General features: G+C 39.5%; 1 protein-coding gene across 2 annotated transcripts in view; it reads right to left on the bottom strand.

Moving 5' to 3' along the window:
• Positions 1-21,074, bottom strand: part of CFAP221 (cilia and flagella associated protein 221) — a 43,636-nt gene that overhangs the window by 7,997 nt on the left and 14,565 nt on the right. For both annotated transcript variants that reach the window (XM_067549921.1, XM_067549922.1), the window contains exons 8-21: positions 15,054-15,213; positions 14,452-14,575; positions 14,240-14,351; positions 13,848-13,956; positions 13,159-13,246; positions 11,390-11,479; positions 10,330-10,425; positions 8,082-8,178; positions 6,058-6,194; positions 3,730-3,810; positions 2,293-2,400; positions 2,001-2,177; positions 968-1,126; positions 429-529 (exon numbers count right to left, since the gene is read on the bottom strand). In XM_067549921.1, coding sequence (XP_067406022.1) covers positions 429-529; positions 968-1,126; positions 2,001-2,177; positions 2,293-2,400; positions 3,730-3,810; positions 6,058-6,194; positions 8,082-8,178; positions 10,330-10,425; positions 11,390-11,479; positions 13,159-13,246; positions 13,848-13,956; positions 14,240-14,351; positions 14,452-14,575; positions 15,054-15,213 — 1,639 coding nt within the window. The remainder of the gene's footprint in view (positions 1-428; positions 530-967; positions 1,127-2,000; positions 2,178-2,292; positions 2,401-3,729; positions 3,811-6,057; positions 6,195-8,081; positions 8,179-10,329; positions 10,426-11,389; positions 11,480-13,158; positions 13,247-13,847; positions 13,957-14,239; positions 14,352-14,451; positions 14,576-15,053; positions 15,214-21,074) is intronic.

Here is a 21,074-nt window from a genome sequence, read left to right as displayed (position 1 = left end):
ATGATTATAGTTAAGCACATGATTGAAAGATTCCTATTGGCTTCAATGGGCTTTGGTCAGGGGCCTGCTGAATACGGAAAAGGATTTAAGTATGTTCTGAATTGGGGCCTAAGTGCAATGCTCCAAATGGATTAGTTACTCCTCCTTCCCGTCTGATGAGCTAAAACTATGGGAGCCAGGTGAGTAAAGAAGCAAAGCTGCTGTGACCCATAGTGGCAGCTGGGAGAGAGATGTTGCAATCAGATGCCTGTGTCTTTCCACAGGCTTCTATGGACATTAGATTGGGTCCAGTGAGCAATCATTTACTCTGCACGTAATCCCCTTTGTTTCAGTGGGACAATCTGTAGAGTTAATTACTGGCCAATATGAGTAAGGGTGGCAGAATCTGGTCCAGAGTGAAGGTGTTTTATGTTCAAACTCTTTCTTACCAATGATGCATCACTGTGCTTGTCAGAGTGGGAGCATTAGACAAGGTTGAATAAACCACTGACGGGAATCTTCTCCAGTACGTTACTCCTCGAATGACTTCCTGAAACGACAACAACCACAGTGACCATGCCTGTAAAATGCAATGCAGTAAAAAGAGATGGGGCAGGAGAAATGTGTGCAGGAGGGAATGCTTGATTTTGCTTTGTTAAAGCATCTATTTACTCAACTTCAGTTCTCTTCAACTGAAAAGTTACGGACTCCAGTGCAGGATCTTGAAGAGGCAGTGGGGGATTAAAAAAGGGAAATAGTGAGAAGGACTACTGCAAAAAGGACATGGAGAAGCCCAAGGGTGGAACATGCTTCAACCAATGAGCAACCACATTTAACTGTAAATACGAATTATTAATCAGCTGCATTAATAGTTTAAGATATCTTCCATCTGGGATAACTGTCTATGTTCTTTTTGTGTATACAAGGCAAATTCTCTGCTGACTTACACCCTTTGCAATTAATATTTCAGTGAAACCAAAGGCTGTACCTTGTGATGCAGAAATTTCTTTTGTGTAATCGGGATGCTGGATCCTATGGGATATTCTTTGGTGAATCTATATTTTGGATGAGGGCAAAGATGATATTCAATGTTTGTTTCTGAATAGTCCAAAGGCTGCATAAAGACATATAATCCTGGAGTGGGATTCTGAAAACAAACAAGAAAGATTTAAAAAAAAAAAATAATTCTGAGCTCTTTAAGCAAATCTGTCACTGAAAATTCAGTTCTCATCATTAATAAGAAAAGGATTCCCAGCCCAAACTCCACCATCTAGATCCCACTTTGCTTCTCTTGTTCAACTTAACAACTAATCTCTCCCTCCTGCCCTCTACCCCAGGTCTAAGTCTGTCCTATGATCACCTGTAGAACATGGCTAGCAACAGACACTATCTGGCACCATTCCTGGCCCACTGATTTCAACGGGAGTGAGGCACTTTTGAAAATCCCACTAGGCATCTGGCAGTGCCTTTGGGCACCTAAATACCTTTGAAAACCCACCTATGATCATGGGCACTACAAAATAGATGGATACGTAGAACACAAGGGCCCTTTCTCCTCCCCAACCCTTTCTCAGTCTGTTTAAGGACCAGGCAGACCTGCAAACCTGGAGTTCTGGAGAACTGTGCCAACCCTATCCCACTTAAGGAGGTGCATGATGCCACACAGGGGTTGGAAAGGAGGTAAGGCCATGGCCCTCCTCTGTGCTAACCTGAAAATGAGGACTAGCATGCAAGCGGTTGAGGGGACAGACTGCAGCCCCTATAGAGTGTGGTAGCGGGTGCATGCCAGGAAGCTCTGGATGTCATTCAGCACTTACCTGTTGCTCCCCGTTTTGGTGGGAGAGTGTGGCTCTGTGGCACTTCCATAGCAGGGCTGTGCCCAGTAGCACCATTGGGCCCCAAGGGAAAGAGGTTTTATATATAAACGTATGGAAGGTAATTGTCTTCCAATTCCTTACCAACCCTGTAATGGAACAAACATACATTCCTTGGGGGCTTTACCAGAGCAGAGTTCTACTTACAAATACACGAAGTGGGTGACTGTCTGGAGGCTGCAGTAATGCTTTGGGAGCTGCCAGGTTTAAAAGGCCCGTGGCCCTTTCCAAGGATTTATCTTCTGGGTGTTTGCAAAGATCCCCCTGTGGTGAGGAAGGACTGAGCTGTGGCTCTGGAGAAGTTACCATTGAGATCAGTTCATCCTGGAAAAATTCAGAAGACAAAAATGTTCAGGGTGCAGAGGGAGTTTTGGTGTAAAATATTGTGACAAAATGCTGTACACTGAAACCAAATAATGGATTTTAGTTGACTTATTACCTTGGCTCCCTGCTGTAGTGGTCGGGAAAGTTTTTGAGGTTTATAGCTGATGGATGCATGGTGTATACAAAATGGCTGGTACCCCATAATGCTGAAGTGCTGCGGAACCTAGGAACAAATAAAGATGATTTATTGCTGCACATGCATATGGAGATCAGTGTATTCTAACTTTCCAGTTTTAACATGGAAACTTCATATGTTCTCTTGCTGTGACAGATGCCTGGACTATTACTTGGTAACAGTGACACATGATGAAAACTTGGAGCAGCAATACTTAAGCCCTGTACAGTCAAATGAATTTGTGAAGGAATGTTTTCACTCTAGATATTTTCTATAAAGGCTCATGTCTGAGGTAATTTTTTGCCCAAACAATACGAAATCAAAGGGCTGGAGGAAAGCTGTGTTTGCATAATACACCTAACACTGGTATTTGAAAGTAAAATGGAATGGGAGCAAAGGTACAAACAGGAAAAAAGTTGAGAGCTCCTTTAAGCAACGTTGTTTCTATGCTTGTTGCAATCAGCAAAACTATGATGGGGCCAAATTCTGCACTGATTTAAACCTCGTGGAATCTCCTGACATTAGGGAGTGACAGAATTTGGCCTTTTTTATTTTCTAAATTTTGAGGGAAGAAGAATTAGAGGTTGGAAGGTAAAAAATAGCTTCTGGATTCACAATGCTTGAGAACAAATATTATGTAGCTAAAGATGGAAACACGAGTCTGTATTTACTATCTAAATTAGTGGAATACACAGATATCCTACAGCACCTAGAAAAAAACCATGTCTTTACTTTTTTGTAACCTTTATCGGGGCATTTATTTGCTTTGGGGCCATACCCTGCACTCCTTGCATGTTCAATTCTTGAATTCAATGAGAAATGTGAAATCAGGCCCCTTAAATCAAAAGACTAGTAAGCCCAAGTCATATAGTTTCTCAAAGGCTGTCTTCAGTCTCATGATTCAGGAAGCTGAGAGAGCAGAAGAGCAGAGCCCTGGAGACACCATCCAGAGATCCGGAACCTCACACCTATGATGATGTGGTCTTCATCAGCTTGGTGAGCGCATTGACTGACACTCAAACACTGAGAGTATGAACCCGCAGAGCCCTTGCCTATACACGTAGTCCTATTGGAGAAGTCAAAGAAGTTCTCTGCGTAGAAGTCAGTCTGAGATGCCCTGACCATAGGAGGTCACACACAGTGCCTCTGCACTGCCCCCTATTGCTGACTCTCCAGTAATACCGCAAATGAGCCCACATATTTAGGGATCTAACAAAAGTACACCAATCCCACAGTCCTCTCAGGCCAAACTCTGACCTGAATGACAGGGACTACAGGTTCATACACAAAACATGATACTGTATTTCTGAACTCACACTGACCCTAATGAAAGAAAGCAATATGACACAGGTGAGCGACGGAGCTGTACTGTTTCACCTTTAAGTCGTAGAAGGGGTGAATGTGCTTGACTTTCATGTCTAAAGACTTGACAGGAACTGGACCAAGACCATCGGGAGCCTGAAACAATACAGTTTTTTAAGACACAACAATATACTGGGCATTTTCTTTTTCAGCTAAAATAAGTCATCAGTACAGCCAGTTGGAAAAACAGGGAAAGAATTTTGAAAACATTTTATCATCCTTTTCTTCCTGTCTTTTCGGGTTATTGAAATTTCAAAGAATTTTTTTCTCCCTGAAAAATCAAATTTCATAAAATTTCAACCAGCTCCAGCCATTGTTGCATTATTATGAACTTGAGAACAGTAGAGAGCAATTAATAAAATGTAACATTATTTTGCCAGTATTTGTAATAAACTTATTGTACAATAAACCTATTGTACTTTTAATAAACCAGTACTTTTAATAAACCTATTGCCTGAATTAAGTGGCTGGTGTTTTGTTTTCCCCATATAACCACCATGGTATATGAGGAATTTCACAAGTGAATGCTCTGAGATGGTATCTGCATTTTTACTAGAGATGGTATCTCCATCCTTACAGCATTGCTGTGACCTGGAATCCTCATGATTCTATGATTCATGGATTATTGTTGGGATTTCAATGCGCTCAGATAAGCGCTTAGATGTTCTCGTGGAAGTGAAAGACCCTTTGGGCTTTAACCCAGAAGGCTAGGGAAAACTGCAACAGGACTGGCCATATGCCCAATTATGTCACTGTGCGTTGTCTGAATATATCATGCTTTTAGCACTTTAGTGTAAGTATTCGTAAGACAACTACCACTGTAGCATCTAAACAAGGGGAGGCTGTTTCCTAATGGATAGCGCACTGGACTGGGCTTCAGGAGATGAGAGTTCTATTCCTGGCTTTGCCACTGGCCTGCTGGGTGACTTTGGGCAAGTCACTTCGCCTCTCTGTGCCTCAGTTTCCCCATCTTTAAAATTGGGATAAAGATACTAACCTCCTTTGTAAAGCACTTTGAGATCTACTGATGAAGAGTGCTATATAAAAGCTGGGTATTATCATTAATAAGTATCCTGTTAGATGGTCTCATCATTTCTTTGACTCTTTGTACATGGCGATTAACCTATATCAACATCAGAACTAGTCTGTGTCTTCATGTGATATTGTTGTGTCTCTCTTATTCCATGCACCCTGCAAGATCAGTCTCTGCCCTGGAGGAATCCTGCAAATTATGTGCAAGAGTACTCAGTTTGTGTGATTTTTTTCATCCGCATCTGTGTCTCTGCAGCAATTCAGAATAAAAGGTACATCTTCAACTACTCTTGAAATGGAATAAAGGTTCCAAGCCCAATACTGCCCTCTCTCCCAGTGATTTCAATGGGATCTTTACAGTAATCTTTAAAGAATCTTACAGCGTGAAACCTGTCTGAATGGATCCCTCAAGTGACAAACAAAACCAGGTGATTAACCGAAGTTGTGGATGGTCTTGAACCTCTGGTTCGTATACAAACTGTGTGTAAACCCATACAAGGATTGTGTATTGCAAAGATTTCTGGAGTGGAGTTCCAGACCTGTTGAAACATACAGTTAGTTTTCAAATAAGAATACATGATCTGAAAACAGAGATCTCTAAAGAGTATTGGCCTTTGGAGATCTCTTCCTAACTGAGGACAAAAATTAGTATGAGAAAGGGAAATGACCTTTTTGTTGATATGAATGGTTAATGCGATGACTCTTCTATAATGTGCAGTGTGGGAATTAATTCTTCATAGGAAACAAGGGTCCAAGTTGTGTTCCTGAGTGATACTAACATTTGGAAGTATTTTCAGTAGCCCTAAAGCTACTTACCTCATTCTGACTGAGAGTTAGGAAATGGTACAGAGTGCATATTTTAATGTAAACTTCAAAAATGTTGAGGAAAATGATTGGGCAATAATAGTCTTTTAACCAGCTGATTGGGGGCAGGGACCATGCCTTCACATGTTTGTAAAGTCCTATGCACATCTATGGCATTACATAAAGAGTTTGATCTTTGGTATCGCAGAACTAAGACACTTGTGTTTATACTTCAAGGGTCAGCGCCTCAGCTGGTGTAAATTGTCAGAGCTTCATCAATATCAATGGAATATCAACTACAGCAGCTGATGATCTGGATCCAACTTTCCAGGCTAAATTCTCATTCACACAAACACTGTTTTATCTCACTCTGGGCATTATATTTATACTCATTTTAAGACTCCTTTACACTTCCAGAGTGGGATAAAAAGTGGCCTTAGTGTAAATGAGAATCAGACCCTTCATTTCTAGTAACTGATTGGTTGCCACTGTAATCCTCGGACCTACCAGTTCATCGGACCACTGAGGTGGATGATAGGTTGGGAATTCGAAAGGTAATATGCGATCCACAGACAAGTTGAAAGTGACTCTCTTATGCTCTTCACCCATAGCTGTTGTGCTGATAGTTTTGAAATTGCTGTTTTCTGCCATGTGGAGAGAAAGAATCAAGATTTTGTAATGCATTTTAAGATATTCTCTCAACAGGAAAGCCAAACCACATCACAGACTTTTAATATTTTCCTAAGTCAGGATTTGTCCAACCATTTTGATATAAACTGTAAGGTATTATTTCACAATTGCTCTACATGCCACATTTAAGAGTAGTCTTCGAAGCAATAGATTTTTATTGGTAAATGTTGATAAACATCATTTTCACCGGACAAACACAAACTGACAAAAATATTTCCATCAATAACAGTCTAAATTTACAGATAAGCAAAGGAAGAAAAATGCTGCTTGAGAACATATTAGTTTGATTTAAGGATATTTACTTTGTATATTTTGACCTGTGATGTTGATAATTTGTATTTTAACATTTATAAACCTTTAACTTCTTGAATATCAGCGTCTACTGTCATTAAATAGTTATCATCTGACTCCCACTGATGTCTGACCTACCCCCATAATTTCTGGCAGCTGTGAAAATTTAAATAGATAAAAAAAATTTAAAATGCTTAAACCCCATGATTTTGCATAACTCTGAAAATTTGAATTGATAAACATAAAAAGGTTAATAATGAATATCAATCTCCATCAAAATTATAAAATGATAAAAATCTAACTCTGGGATTGCAAATAATGAATATCAATCTCCATCAAAATTATAAAATGATAAAAATCTAACTCTGGGATTGCTGGGTGAATTCAACGACAAGCCAGTACCAACCTGCTCTTCTCTAGCAATTGTATTTTTGCCCACTTGTTTTCCTTCTCTTCAAAGATTGTTTCATTTATCTGTTTCTGCTCATGCTGCAAGGTATATATTTAAATTTATCAGCTGCACCTGAGAATCTTTTACACTGGCTACCACAGCATCTCAACTTTAAATCGCCAATGGAATTGCTGTGATGGTTTTTGAGGAACTGGAATCGCTCACTGAAGAAACAAAGAACATCCTTTGGGAAAGGAAAGGACATAGACAAGGGACTAGGTGGGTTGCCAAACAGGGTGGGTAAGCAAGAAGGAGAGAGCGGTGAAGGAAGAGACTCAAATCCCATCATCGCTTAGACATCAGTGCACCTGGACTGGCCTTGTCTTGGATAGCTCAATGGTTTATTTCATTTCCCCATTGTTATCAAATGAATAACTTCTGTATTAAAACTTCCCTTTCACTATGAGGAAATGATCCACTACTCTTCTCTGCTTATCAAGAGCCAAGACCAATATCACATAATTATTGGAAAGCATCTGTTCAGAAACAGTGACAGGAGACAAAAGGAGCAGCACTGGCTGGCTGGCTTTGCCTTTTCTGATTCCCCCTCTTTTACTGCACCAAGTTCAAGCATCCTATCCTCTTCACCTTCAAGGTCCTTTCTCAACTCTGCCCCTCCCTTTTTGTCTTCTCACCCCTCTTATCACGTTGCCTCCTAACTTACCCGCTCCACCAATGATGTCAGCCTTATCCACTTTCCACATCTTCCACCCTTATGCATGGAACATCTTCACTGAACTGATCCCTACAATCAATACAGTATCCCTTTCAAGTCCCCCTTCAAGACCCACTCCTTACATGATGCCTAAAAATAATTGCCGAAGTAATAATGGATAAGCTTTGTGGCTCTCAAGAATAGTCAAGGTTTTTTTAATGGCTGTAAATAATGTGCATCAAAGTCACACATATTTTGACGGTAGCCATCTCAAATTCCCATCACAAGATACTTATCCTTTTTGATTGCAAGCCCTTGGGAAGGGATTGTGTGTACGTACATATGCACGTGTATGCGCTATATGTAAAGCATTGTGGGTACTACCACAATAACCACAATACATCGAGATTAGCCAAAATGCAAATGTCTTATTCTATGCGTTACCTGATACAGAACTTTCTTCATCGCTTTGCCCTTTGATGTCTCTATCTAGTCCACGAAACAAAAGTAATACACGATTTAGCCGCCACTGAATCAGGATCTAGGATAGTTATTTAAAGTTTTCAAGTTAATATTAAATTGAATTCTCTACAATTTACATTTATACTGGCATACAGTACTGACAGCTCTGTTTATTCCAAACTGATCACTTGGACTTCAGCTGAAAGGAGTTTTTTGATGTATTGCATAATTTTTGTCCTAGAGTATTTTTGTTTGTTTGTTTGGGATGCATTTCAGGATGCATGCATAAGCTGCAGAATATTCTGATTAAAAACCAGCTAAATGTGACATTACGCATGTAAAATAGATGACTGAACAGGTAGGCTGGGCTGTCAATTTAAAAACAGATTGTAAATAAGTCTCCATTCTGTAACTGGATCCATGTGAATGCAAACATCTGCCCATTAGGATCCAGTTGCACGACAGGACCATGGATGTATTTTTGCACTGTAGAGTAATGAAGTCTTTAACGTGCACTTGTGTGCACTTTACACAGTATTATATATTACAAACTGGCAGCACACAATCATCGATTTTAAGGAGAGAAGGGTCCATTTGAACACACCATAGGATTTCACCCAGTTACCCATCCATGGAGCTTAATAACTCGTGTTTCACGAAAGCATATTGTGACCCTCTGTACCACAAAATAATACCCTGGAACCCCCATATTCACCACTGCCATATGATTATAGGTTTTGTACAATGCATGCCTTGGGAGGTACCATTTGAAAAGTCTTGATCTGTTGAACATTAATATCCTGTTGGATTGAATGTGCTATTGTTGTACGTGAAGTTATGAAGGCTTGCTCAGTGTGTTACTGAAATATGTTGTGTTGCCAGCCTTTCAATGGCAGCCAGACACGTGCTGATGGCCCATTAAAAGGGAATCCACTCATCTAATGACCATACCAGAGACTTCTAGAGAGAGCACAAAGGCAATGGAAACTGCCTGACCAATGGGGGCTGCCTGACCCCCACATCACAACAAGGATCTTTTTAGCAACTAGGAGAGGGTATACAAAGAGACAGTGACATCATCACTTGGCCTCTCTCTCCCCATCTCAACACCTGGAAGAATGTCTGGAAGACAAAGACTTTGAACTGGGGAAGGGTGGCCTCAAGCTGGAAGGTTGTCCCAGCCTGTGTACTGAGAAACTGGAACCTGCTTGTACCATCTCTCAGCGTGAGACATTGTTTGATTCAACTCTTGCTTAGACTAAAAGTTTAGGATTTTGAATGTTATGTTTACTTTTTATTTTCTTAAGGTAACTATCTCTGACCTTTATGCCTACCACTTATAATCACTTAGAACCTACCTTTCTGTGGTTAATAAACTCGTTTTATATTTGACCTAAAACAGTGTGTTTTGGTTGAAGTGCTTGGGAAATCTCAGCTCAGGTTATCAAAGGCTGTTACACGTGCACTACCCTTTTGTCAGAGTGGGGAGCTAGGTAATGAGCTTCTGGCCAGTGCAAGACAGTACAGTTCTGGGGTGCAAGGCTTGGGAGCTGGGGGGAATTGGCTGGAGCCTCTCTATTGATGATTCATGAATGACTGGGAAATCATTCATGTAAGTCAGCTGGGTATGTCCCTGCCTGTAGATGTCTGTGTAAGTGCAGTGCCTGTCAGAGGTTTGTAGCTTGACATCAGTACCACAGTGTGAGAGGCAGCCCAGGTTGGTGCATTTGAAGAGCTCAGCGGTCCCACAGCCCAGCTTGCACCATAGGGACGCCATCACACATATTCCAGCAAGGTATCCAATTTTGAAATTAAGACATCAAGAGATGGAGAATCTACACTGGCCATTGCATTTGGATTTATGGGAAATGAATGGCAGAACTGCAGGGTAATACTTAAATCCAAAAAGACAACTTTTCATTCATTTGGTTTTTAGTTTCACAAAAAAGTGTTTCACATTTGGTTTAGGTTTGTTTGTTTACAACATTCTAAATTTGGAGCCTTTAGCTTTTCTCTCTGCTTAACATTGATTTATTCTACACTAGTGGCTTATGGATTTTTTATTAAACCCCGTTGTTTTCTGAAAAGGCTGTGATACATTTATGACAAACAGTGAAGCCAATGGACTAGCTGCGTAGGTTCCTTGAAGATGGCAAACAAATCTGTGTGGCTTTTTGTGTGCTTCCCAAGACACGTTGCTATTACACTGCATTTTGGTTGTCTACTTTACCCTGCGAGCCGCTTGTTGAAACCGTCTCAGACTCCTGTGTCTGTTGGCCCAAGGGTCGTTAAGGAGAAGGTCAAACTTGGGCTGGACACTTGGACACTGTACAGCACACAGTAAATGAAAATGCAGGTTACAATTGTTTTAATTGGATAGTGGAGAAATATCTAGTAGTCACTCCGTGGATTAAATCCATACAATATTTTCTAGCACTGAGGTTATACCAGGTAAAAATGTTCAGCCAAATAATAAACTAATTCTTTTCCTAAAACCGTATCACACCATCCGTTTTTAAATTGAAATCCTCATTAGTGGTTTCATTGGGAAGCTATTGTTAAATATTCAAAGACACAACATGCTCTTCTCTTGTGCTAGTGTAAACCTGGAGTACTTCACTGAAGTAAGGAGTGAACACTAAATAAATGTAATCAATTAGTGGTAGCATAGGGGTGAAGATAATGGGCCAGATCCTGATCTCCCTGATACCTGTGTAAATCCAAACTAACATAATTTACTTTACTGATGCTAGAGTCAAAACCTGATCCCATTGAAATCAATGACAAAACTTTTCAGTTCAGTGCAAGCTGGTTTGGCCCTTAATCCATATTTAAAATGTGGAACTGAAATAAGAATTTGGGTAATGACATGGGCTGAGTAAATTCACCACAAGGCGAGGCATTTCAAGAAATCCTATAAGTGCATATACAACCATCCCAGGCAAAAAGAAAGGGCTGAGAATGGTAGTGAGCAAATTGCTCCTAGGAAAGCCTTCATAAACAAGCAATCTGCAACTCAGGTTGGGCCTACATGTCATCCTTTATAGCAATAGCAGTATATGAATTAAAGCAGATGCATCAGCCTGCATATTTGTGCATGCAATGCTTTCCACATTGTGCTGTTCTATGTATACAGTGAGCAGCTAGTCCTAACATTCTAAAGATAGCACTGAAAATGAAACACAAATATAAAAATTTTAGAGCTCTCAACTTAATAGGAAAAGCAACTGATACAGAACAGTTCGGTATGCAGTATTAGCATAATAGCCAAGAATTACACGTAAACATACCTGTTTGACAGATCGGATAACACGTCTGAAAGAAACTTCCACTTTATTCCTTTGAAACTCTCTCTCCATAATGGGATCTCCCCTTTTGATCTGGTTTGCCATCAGTAAGAAGGTCCACATTAGTGCAATGTATTCAGAATGTTCTTTTGTCACTTATAGTAAACTAAAACTGTAACATTCCACAACTAAACATGTAGACAAAATGCAGACTTCATACATTTCAGGGAGATGATGATCATTGCACTTTAGAAAGTCAAACAAAGTAATGTTATGACTCTCTGGTCCCCCTTCTGCAGCCACCATGTCACTGGAACAGCCACTGAGTTCAATGAGTGTAAGCGCCTGGGAGGACAGGTCCCTTTTCAGGGTTAGGGTTGGGGTCTCCAGACCCTCAGCATGGTCAGGAATCAAGGAAGTGAGTTGAGCCCACAGCCTGCTCCCATGACTCAGTCAGAACAAAGGACCACTTTTCTATGCAGCAGAGGCCAGCCCCTAGATGAGTTATAAAACCAACACAGCAACAGCCTCCAAGCTCTCAGCAGCAGTGGACCAGGGAGTTTCTTCATTGTCCTTCTGCATATTGGCTACAGCTTTCCCACTTCTGTAACCTCCTAAGTGGAGGACTTTGCATTTGTTCTTATTGAATTTCATTCTATTTACTTCAGACCATTTCTCCTGTTTGTTCAAATCATTTTGAATTTTAATCCTATCCTCCAAAGCACTTGCAACGCCTCCCAGCTTGGTATTATCCACACACTTTATAAGTGTACTCTCCATGCCATTATCTAAATCATTGATGAAGATATTGAACAAAACCAGACCCAGAACAGATCCCTGAAGGACCCCACTCGATACGCCCTTCCTACTTGACTGTGAATCACTGATAACTACTCTATGGGAATGGTTTTCAAACCAGTTATGCACCCTCTTTATAGTAGCTCTATCTAGGTTGTATTTCCCTAGTTTGTTTATGAGAAGGAAACGTGAGACAGTATCAAAAGCCTTACTAAAGTTAAGATATGCCACATCTATCGCTTTGTTCCTACCCACAAAGCTTGTTACCCTGTCAAATAAAGCTATTAGGTTGCTTTTGACATGATTCATACTTCACAAATCCACGCTGTTATTTATCTTACTTTACTATCTTCTAGATGTTTGCAAATTGATTGCTTAATTATTTGCTCCATTATCTTTCTGGATACTGAAGTTAAGCTGACTGGTTTGTAATTCCCTGGGTTGTCCTTATTTCCCTTTTTATACATTGACACTATATTTGTCCTTTTCCAGTACTCTGGAATCTCTCCTGTCTTCCATGATTTTTTGAAGATAATCACTAATGGCTCAGATATCTCCTCAGATAGCTCCTTGAGTATTCTAGGATGTATTTCGGCAGGCCCTGATGACTTGAAGACATCAGTAAGTAATTTTTAGCTTCTTCTTAACATGAGGAGTCCCACTGAAGACTATTCATGCAAATAACGTGATTTACATCTGTGAGTATAGACTGCTGTTTACAGGCCAAGGGCCATGTCTTTCATTTGTTCTGTGCAGACCCATGCACATATATGGCACTATAGAAATAGTAATAAACAAAAGTAATAAGGGGGTAATACGTGAGGGAAGCAGCATAGCTAACACCGGTATGTATCAATCTATTTAATAAAACCAGCAGCTATTAAAAGGAGGGCATTAGTTCATTAGTCAGTTTTATTTAGTCCAAAAGTATAAAATGTGATTTTTAAATTGCAGAACAAGCAGTGAAGACTAACCTTGTATTGCTCTTCTTCCCGTTGTCGCTCTTCGATAATCTCTCTCTTTAATTTAACAGAAATTGGATCTTTTCCTGTATGAACTTGCCTGCATTTACAGTAGAGATGAGAAAAATCCTTTGTGCCACATCATTTGCTTTATTTAAAAGATAATGGACCTAATTCTCCTCTTTCTAAGGCTTCTATCCAGCAAATCCTTTGATTTCAATGGGACTACTGATGTGTTTAAAGTTAAGCGTGTGCGTAAGTGCTTTTCTGGATTGGGGCTTTACATTTTTTTTTTTTAAACACAGGTGTAACTCCACTGACTAATTTACCTCAGCCTGGGCTTGATTCTGTACTCACTGAAATTAATGGCAAAGTGCCCATTGACATTACTGGTGAAGGAGGAGGGCAGATGAGAGTAGCATCTGGACTGTTTTCAACAGCTTTCTTTCTGAATGTCAGTCAAAATAAAATCACTGTGCTTATTGCCTGCTACTACTATTAACTAGTAACTACTTATCAGATTCCTCTCAAGTAGAAAGAAAATGAACGTGAATAGAACAAACGCAACTTATTTGTTAAATTAATCTACCACGATGTGAAAAAGGCAGTTTAAGCATGAATAAACTGCTTGCTTCATTCAGAGAAGTCATATTTAAACAAATCTTTTATTTCTATTATAAAAATGTATAATTAACACTCACCACTTAAGGTGATTTGCTTCTTCTTCCTGAGTATCTTGTTTGACTTTTAGTTCAAATACAGCTTCCTTCATCTGTCTGGTTTTGGCACCTTCATTACCTTGGCCCAGGACTGTGGACAAGAGCAGACAATTATTCCACCACATCTCAAACCAGAATTCTGTGTAAAATGAAAATATATTTTTACTGGGAAAATCTGACTGCTGCAATAATTGATCTTATTAATAAAGAGTACGGCTAAGTTGACACTTTCTTCAGAAACTTGGATTATATTTATGCCATCAGTTTTGAAGCCAAGCTCTCTACCTGAAACCATCACGGAGCTCTGCTAAAAATCCAAAACCAAGATGACGCCCTTCAACTTTATTTTATTCTGGATTGTTTCATTATGTTACCTTCTTTCAAGTGTTTAATCTTTAATTTGCCTGGCTCTTGATTCAAAACAGTTGCCACTGCATAGGGATTTGACAAATCTGCTGGGAATCGCAAGTTTTGGTATTCAATCTCCTATGGGATAAAAATAAAAATAAGAAATAAATTGTGTGTGTGGTTTTTTAAGAAATAGTATCAGCCCCTGAAGGTATTTTAGGTTAGTAGTTCTCTGTACCTTTACTTTCTGAATTTGGCTGGATTGGGAATGCTTTAAATGGTCTTTTCTCCGTACCACTGGTTTTCCTGGTGACACTGTTTTCTTCTCTGTGAGAGTTTTTTGTGTTTCATATTCTTCTTTTCTAGATTCCAGAAGAATAAACACAACTTTAATCAGTATTGTGATTGCTGAATAGGAGTCCACCACATGTCATTCTATGCCTTACATATATACAAGAAAATTGTGATGGTGTCTCTCAAATTATAATAATGGGAACATAACTTCCTAATCCAGCTTCTTCACAATTCTCAGGAAGGACGAGAAATGTTCCAAAATATCTCATTGTCCCCTGGATTCTTAAGCCCTCGTGATCAGAATGTTTATTGTATTTGAATAGGTGGAGCAATATGTGGTGGAATATATTATTTTTAATTCATTAAAGTTTCACTTAATGCAGTCTAGTTGCACTTTAAGCAGAATGGTGTGTTATCAAGAGACTTGGTGCATTTGAATAACGCAAGCTAAGTGACACAGCAAAATAGCATGAAATCGTGTTTCATTAAGGTATTTTAAAAACAGAAATGGGCAAAAATATTCAACGATAAATCAGTGACACATACATTAAACCCCCACGGGGTGTTGATGTTCCGGTAAATACACATACATAGGGCTTAGAGTTAAATTGTGAAATCCACAACTGCATTTTCATCTGTGCTGTTCCATATTCAAATGGTGCATATTTAACAGCCACATCCACTTTCCCATTGGCTGGAATTATTCCTGTAAATGGGAACAAAAGAACATTTACACTGAAGTCATGGGTGCAATCTGCTTCTGAACAACCCCAATCAAATGTGCTGAAATGGATCATGGCTGACATTTTTCAGAGTGAACAGGGTATCTGGGTGTCCCACTATCTATTTGGATGAATAACTTCAGACACCTGAAAGGAGCTGTATTTTCAGAAAGTGCTGTGCACTAAAATCAAATCACCAGTCTCTACTGAAAATGTAGGTCCATATCTGTATCCCTCTGTTGGAATTCTTACACCACTTGGATAAAATCCTGACCACACAGAAGTTAATAGGAGTTTTGCCATTGACTTCAGTGCAGCCAGGATTTCACCCCTTCTGTGTAAAGCAGGTTTCCTTTAGGTGTGAGCTGGTATAGAACTCCCCCCGCCATGCCCTTAATATCTCAGACCATTCTGCCAGCTGATTTGCCAAACAAAATATAATTGCTGGACATTGGGCTGAATGGCAGTAGGTCCAGAATATCTTTCATCGCTAGCAAATCAGAAATGTATTTTGAGAACTACTAATCCCCAGTCAGCTAGCAGTATCTTGAAATGGTAGAGACAACGGAGGCAAGGACTCAGTGGTGATGGCAGAATTCAACTACCCAGACATTTGTTGGGAAAATAACATGGCAGGGCACAGATTATCCAACAAGTTCTTGGAATGTATTGGAGACAATTTTTTATTTCGGAAGGTGGAGAAAGCTACTGGGGAGAGGCTGTTCTAAATTTGATTTTAACAAATATCTGGCTGAAACTGGTTGAGAATCTGAAAGTAGAAGGCAGCTTGGGTGAAAGTGATCATGAAATAGTAGAGTTCATGATTCTAAGGAATGGTAGAAGGGAAAACAGCACAATAAAGATAGTGGATTTCAAGAAGGCAGACGTTAGCAAACTCAGGGAACTGGCAGGTAAGATCCCATGGGAAACAAGTCTAAGGGGAAAAACAGTTCAAGAGAGTTGACAGTTTTTCAGAGACATTATTAAGGACATAAGAGCAAACTATCCCGCTGCATAGGAAAGATAGGAAGTACGGCAAGATCACCTTGGCTTAACCAGGAGATCTTCAATGATCAGAAACTCAAAAAGAGTAAAACAATGTGAGTCCTGTAGCACTTTAAAGACTAACAAATTTAATTTCTGCAGTTAGTCTTTAAAGTGCTACAGGACTCTCGTTGTTTTTGCTGTATATAGACTAACACGGCTACCCCCCTGGAACTTTTCAAAAAAGAGTACTACTAAAAAGGGGAAACTAGGTCAATCTACAAAACATGAATATAAAAAAATAAAACTAGTATATAAGGACAAAATTAGAAAGGCCAAGGCACAAAATGAGATTAAACTAGTGAGAGACATAAAGGGGTAACAAGAAAACATTCTACAAATATATTAGAAGCAAGTGGAAGACCAAGGACAGGGTAGGCCCGTTACTCAATGAGGAGGGAAAAACAAGAACAGAAAATATAGAAATGGCAGAAGTGCTAAATGAGTTTTTGTTTCAGTCTTCACCAAAAAGGTTCTTAGCGATTGGATGTCTAACATAGTGAATACCGGCTGACTGAGAAGATATCTGAGCCATTAGCGATTTTCTTCAAAAAATCATGGAAGACAGGAGAGATTCCAGAGTACTGGAAAAGGGCAAATATAGTGCCAATCTATACAAAGGGAAATAAGGACAACCCAGGGAATTACAGACCAGTCAGCTTAACTTCAGTACCTGGAAAGATAATGGAGCAAATAATTAAGCAATCTATTTGCAAACATCTAGAAGATAATAAAGTAATAAATAACATTCGACATGGATTTGTCAAGAACAAATCATGTCACACCAACCTGATTGCTTTCTTCGACAGGGTAACAAGCCTTGGGGATGGAGGGAAGCAGTAGATGTGGTATATCTTGACTTTAATAAGGCTTTCAATATGTCTAGAATGTCCTTCACATAAACAAACTAGGGAAATACAACCCCTAGATGGAGCTACTATAAGGTGGGTGCATAACTGGTTGGAAAACCGTTCCAAAGAGTAATTATCAGTGGTTTGCCGTCTAGTTGGAAGGGCATATCGAGTGGGGTCACACAGGGATTTGCTCTGGGTCCAGTTCTGTTCCATATCTTCATCAAAATGATTTAGATACTCACATAGAGAGTACACTTATAAAGTGTGTGGATGATACCAAGCTGGGAGGCGTTACAAGTGCTTTGGAGGATAGGATTAAAATTCAAAATGATCTGGACAAACAGTAGAAATGGTCTGAAGTAAATAGAATGAAATTCAACATGAACAAATGCAAAATACTCCTCTTAGGAAGGAACAATCAGTTGTATACATACAAAATGGGAAATGACTGCCTAGGAAAGAGTACTGCAGAAAAGGATCTGGGGGTCATAGTAGATCACAAGCTAAATATGAGTTGATAGTGTAACAGTATGCAAAAAAAGCAAACATCATTCTGGGATGTATTAGCAGGAGTGTTGTAAGCAAGACACGAGAAGTTATTCTTCCGCTCTACTCAGCACTAATTGGGCTGCAACTGGAGTACTGTGTCCAGTTCTGGGTGCCACATTTCAGGAAAGATGTGGACAAATTGGAGAAAGTCCACAGAAGAGCAACAAAAATGATTATTGGTCTAGAAAACATGACCTACAAGGGAAGATTGAAAAAATTGGGTTTGTTTAGTCTGGAGAAGAGAAGACAGAGAGAGGACATGGTAACAGTTTTCAAATACATAAAAGGTTGTTACTAGGGGGAAGCTCGAGAAAAACTGTTCTCCCTAACCTCTGAGGATAGGACAAGAAGCAGTGGGCTTAAATTGCAGCAAGGGCGGTTTAGGTTGGACATTAGGAAAAATTTCCTAACTGTCAGGATAGTTAAGCATTGGAATAAATTGCCTAGAGAGACTGTGGAATATCCATCACTGGAGATTTTTAAGAGCAGATTAAAGAAATACATGTCAAGGATGGTTTAGATAATGCTTCGTCCTGCCATAAGTGCAGAGGACTGGACTAGATGACCTCTTGTGGCTCCCTTCCCTTCCTATGATTCTATGACCTACATAGCAAAATGTACTATTACTGTGAAAATGACACAGATAAATTACTACCATCTGCTACTCTCAAGTCTTCCGGTATTTGCTGCTGTCTGAAGCAAGGTAATATAAATGTATTTCTTATTTCTTTCCCAAGTCTTAGGATTCATGGGTTGGATGAATTAACTGCCTTTAATGGTTCTAATTTCGTTGCTATCTGCTCTAGTGTTTCATAAAATGCTTCTAGCCCTTTACTTTGCTTCCATGAACACTTAGCACATCCCCTGGATGGAGCCTCTACTGTTGTCCTCATTCCTGAGACAAGGAGTTTATTCAGGGCCTTAGCAGTATCAACCTCACATGTCATTCATTTCCCAATCTTGGCTTACAGTGATCTCAGTCTGCCTCCTATACTTTTAAAGTACATTCAGTTTCCTCTTATGTATTATTTGTATTGCTATGGCTATTTTAGGGCCTAATGAATTCAGTAGGAGTTGAGGTTGCTCAGCACTTGCCAGGTGGCCCTCAGCATCTTGAAGGATTACCCCTTAGATTTTCAGTTACAGCCCTTTACTTTTTGTTATGTCTCTTTTTCAGAGGTGGGCTCATTCAGAAACATTGACCAGGATAAAATAGTACTCTGATCCAACCAGCCGGTACCAAAATTCAATTGATGGCAAAATTTAAACCCAAGCCATTCCTGTTTTAGCCCATCTATAATATTTTCCTCCTTTGATATGGTATCATACTTCACGTACGCAGACTGCAATAAAGCAAGGAAGAACATTGAAAGAATAATCAAAATAAAGCAACAGAGTAAACTGTCTTCTTTTTTATCCACACAGGTGTTAAAATCCTAGTTCCAGAGGGGTAGCAGTGTTAGTCTGTATACAGCAAAAACAAAGAGAGTCCAGCAACTGAATGCAACTGACGAAGTGAGTTGCAACCCACAAAAGCTTATGCCTGCAGAAATTTGTTAGTCTTTAAGGTGCTACAGAACTCTTGTTGTTTTTCCTAAAATCCTAGTATTTGCTTCATCTGAAGGCAAGAATGAAAATCCATCCAAGTTAAGTAAATTTTAGAACCGTTTCACAGTTAACACCAGACATGTCAGAAATAAAGGCCAGATTATATTACTGGTAGGGCTGGGCTTTACTGGGAAATGAGGTCATGTTAGAAAATGACCTTGAGGAGTCATGTTAATTAAAATGTTAAACATGATTTAGCAGTCAGTGTAGACAGAGACCTTTACATTTAAAATGATCATGGGTAAGCTCTATTGGAAACAGAAAGTTAAGCATATCCAGCTGACACCATGTTTAAACAGTGTTGTCCCTGTTTATACCATGCTTAACATCATGTTAACTAATTTGCCTCCACAAGGAGTGTTCTAACATGACCTAATTTTGTGGTGGAGTGAAGTCTTATGTTGAAGAGTAATTAAGTAAATTAAGGGGAGTAAAGTGTTACTCAATATGGGCAAGGTTACCAAAGTCTGTGCCTAAATTTGCAAGGTGTTTCCCCTTATTGTTTTATAAGGCAAGAGCTAAAGTTATTATAAGCAGATGAAAAATTTCAGTTGCTGTCTGTGCCTCTACCCAATGAGCTCCTATTCCTACAATCAGTTTTTCTATTTGCAAGGACAGAGCAGCTGAGGATACTAATTCTGTTCCCTCTGGATTTGGGAGAGCAAGACTCAGTTGCTGTCTTATTATAACTAACGAATATTTTGGATCTAGTCCTAGAAATGGAGAATAGTTTAATTCCACTGGCATTTATTCTACATAGCATGTCTGGGAACAAATCCAGACCATCTGTTACATTTCCAATACTCATTTGTCTGACATGGTGCTTTCCTCTACTGGGAAAAGATGTAACAAACAAATGGATAACCGAGTAAGTAAAGAAAAGAATGCTCTTTTGTTGGAGCATCAAGTACATCATTTAGAGAAGAGAAGCTTTAACTTTTCTGCATGTCTAATTGAAAGCATGTGCAGACAGTAGCTGTGACACTACACTGTGATTTGATGGTCTAACTCGAAGGAGTTGAGAGGTGTCACCTTCCTTTGTTTCTAGTTATGAGTGTTATTAAATTGAATATTTACCAGGATGTAGGGCTCATTCAAATCACAGTATAAAGGGAGATGGATACATTTTTCAAAAGTACCTCAGTGACTTAGGAGTCTAAGTCCCATTTTCAGGAATGACTTAGGCACTTAGGGCAATTCACAAAGATCTTTAGCTGCCTAAAGACGTGGATGGGTGCCTAGTGGGATTTACAAAAGCACCTGAGTTAGGCACCTAAGCCCCACTGACTTTCAATGAGACTTGGGTACCTAACCTGTATATGTGGTTTTAGAAATCCCAGTGGATGCTTCTCTGCATCTTTGGGCACCGCTGTACATGTAACTTCATACTACAAAAACAGTTGAGCAAATGGTATTTTTGTCTGACTCATAATGGTCGGTCTCGTCTGCATATCCAGATATGTGAAAACATGTGACTAAATGACATCCAAATGCTGTGCACCCAGCCCCTGTCTCCTGTAAAACCCATAGCACCTGATTCTCAGTTATGCTAGGCCTCTTTATATTATCTAGAAGTATAAAGGGGTGCAAAAGTGGCTCTAAATTACACTGCAATTGCATGATGTAGCCATATATCAGATGCAGATTACTAGAATAGTTACTGATCCTGGAATATTCATAATTTTATTGAGCTTTTCCTGATCCTTTGGGCAAACACAGGTTTTTCTGATATTTTTAATGAAACAAGGACCAGCATGGCTGCCTTTTTTTTTTCCCTTTCTTTCCTCTCT

Source organism: Emydura macquarii, unplaced genomic scaffold (assembly GCF_026122565.2).
Source record: "Emydura macquarii macquarii isolate MOO-44397 ecotype Brisbane River unplaced genomic scaffold, CSIRO-AGI_Emac_v2 contig_1253, whole genome shotgun sequence".
NCBI lineage: Eukaryota > Metazoa > Chordata > Testudines > Chelidae > Emydura > Emydura macquarii.
The sequence above is the reverse complement of the archived record's forward strand: the minus strand, read 5'-3'. Positions and strand labels throughout refer to the sequence as shown.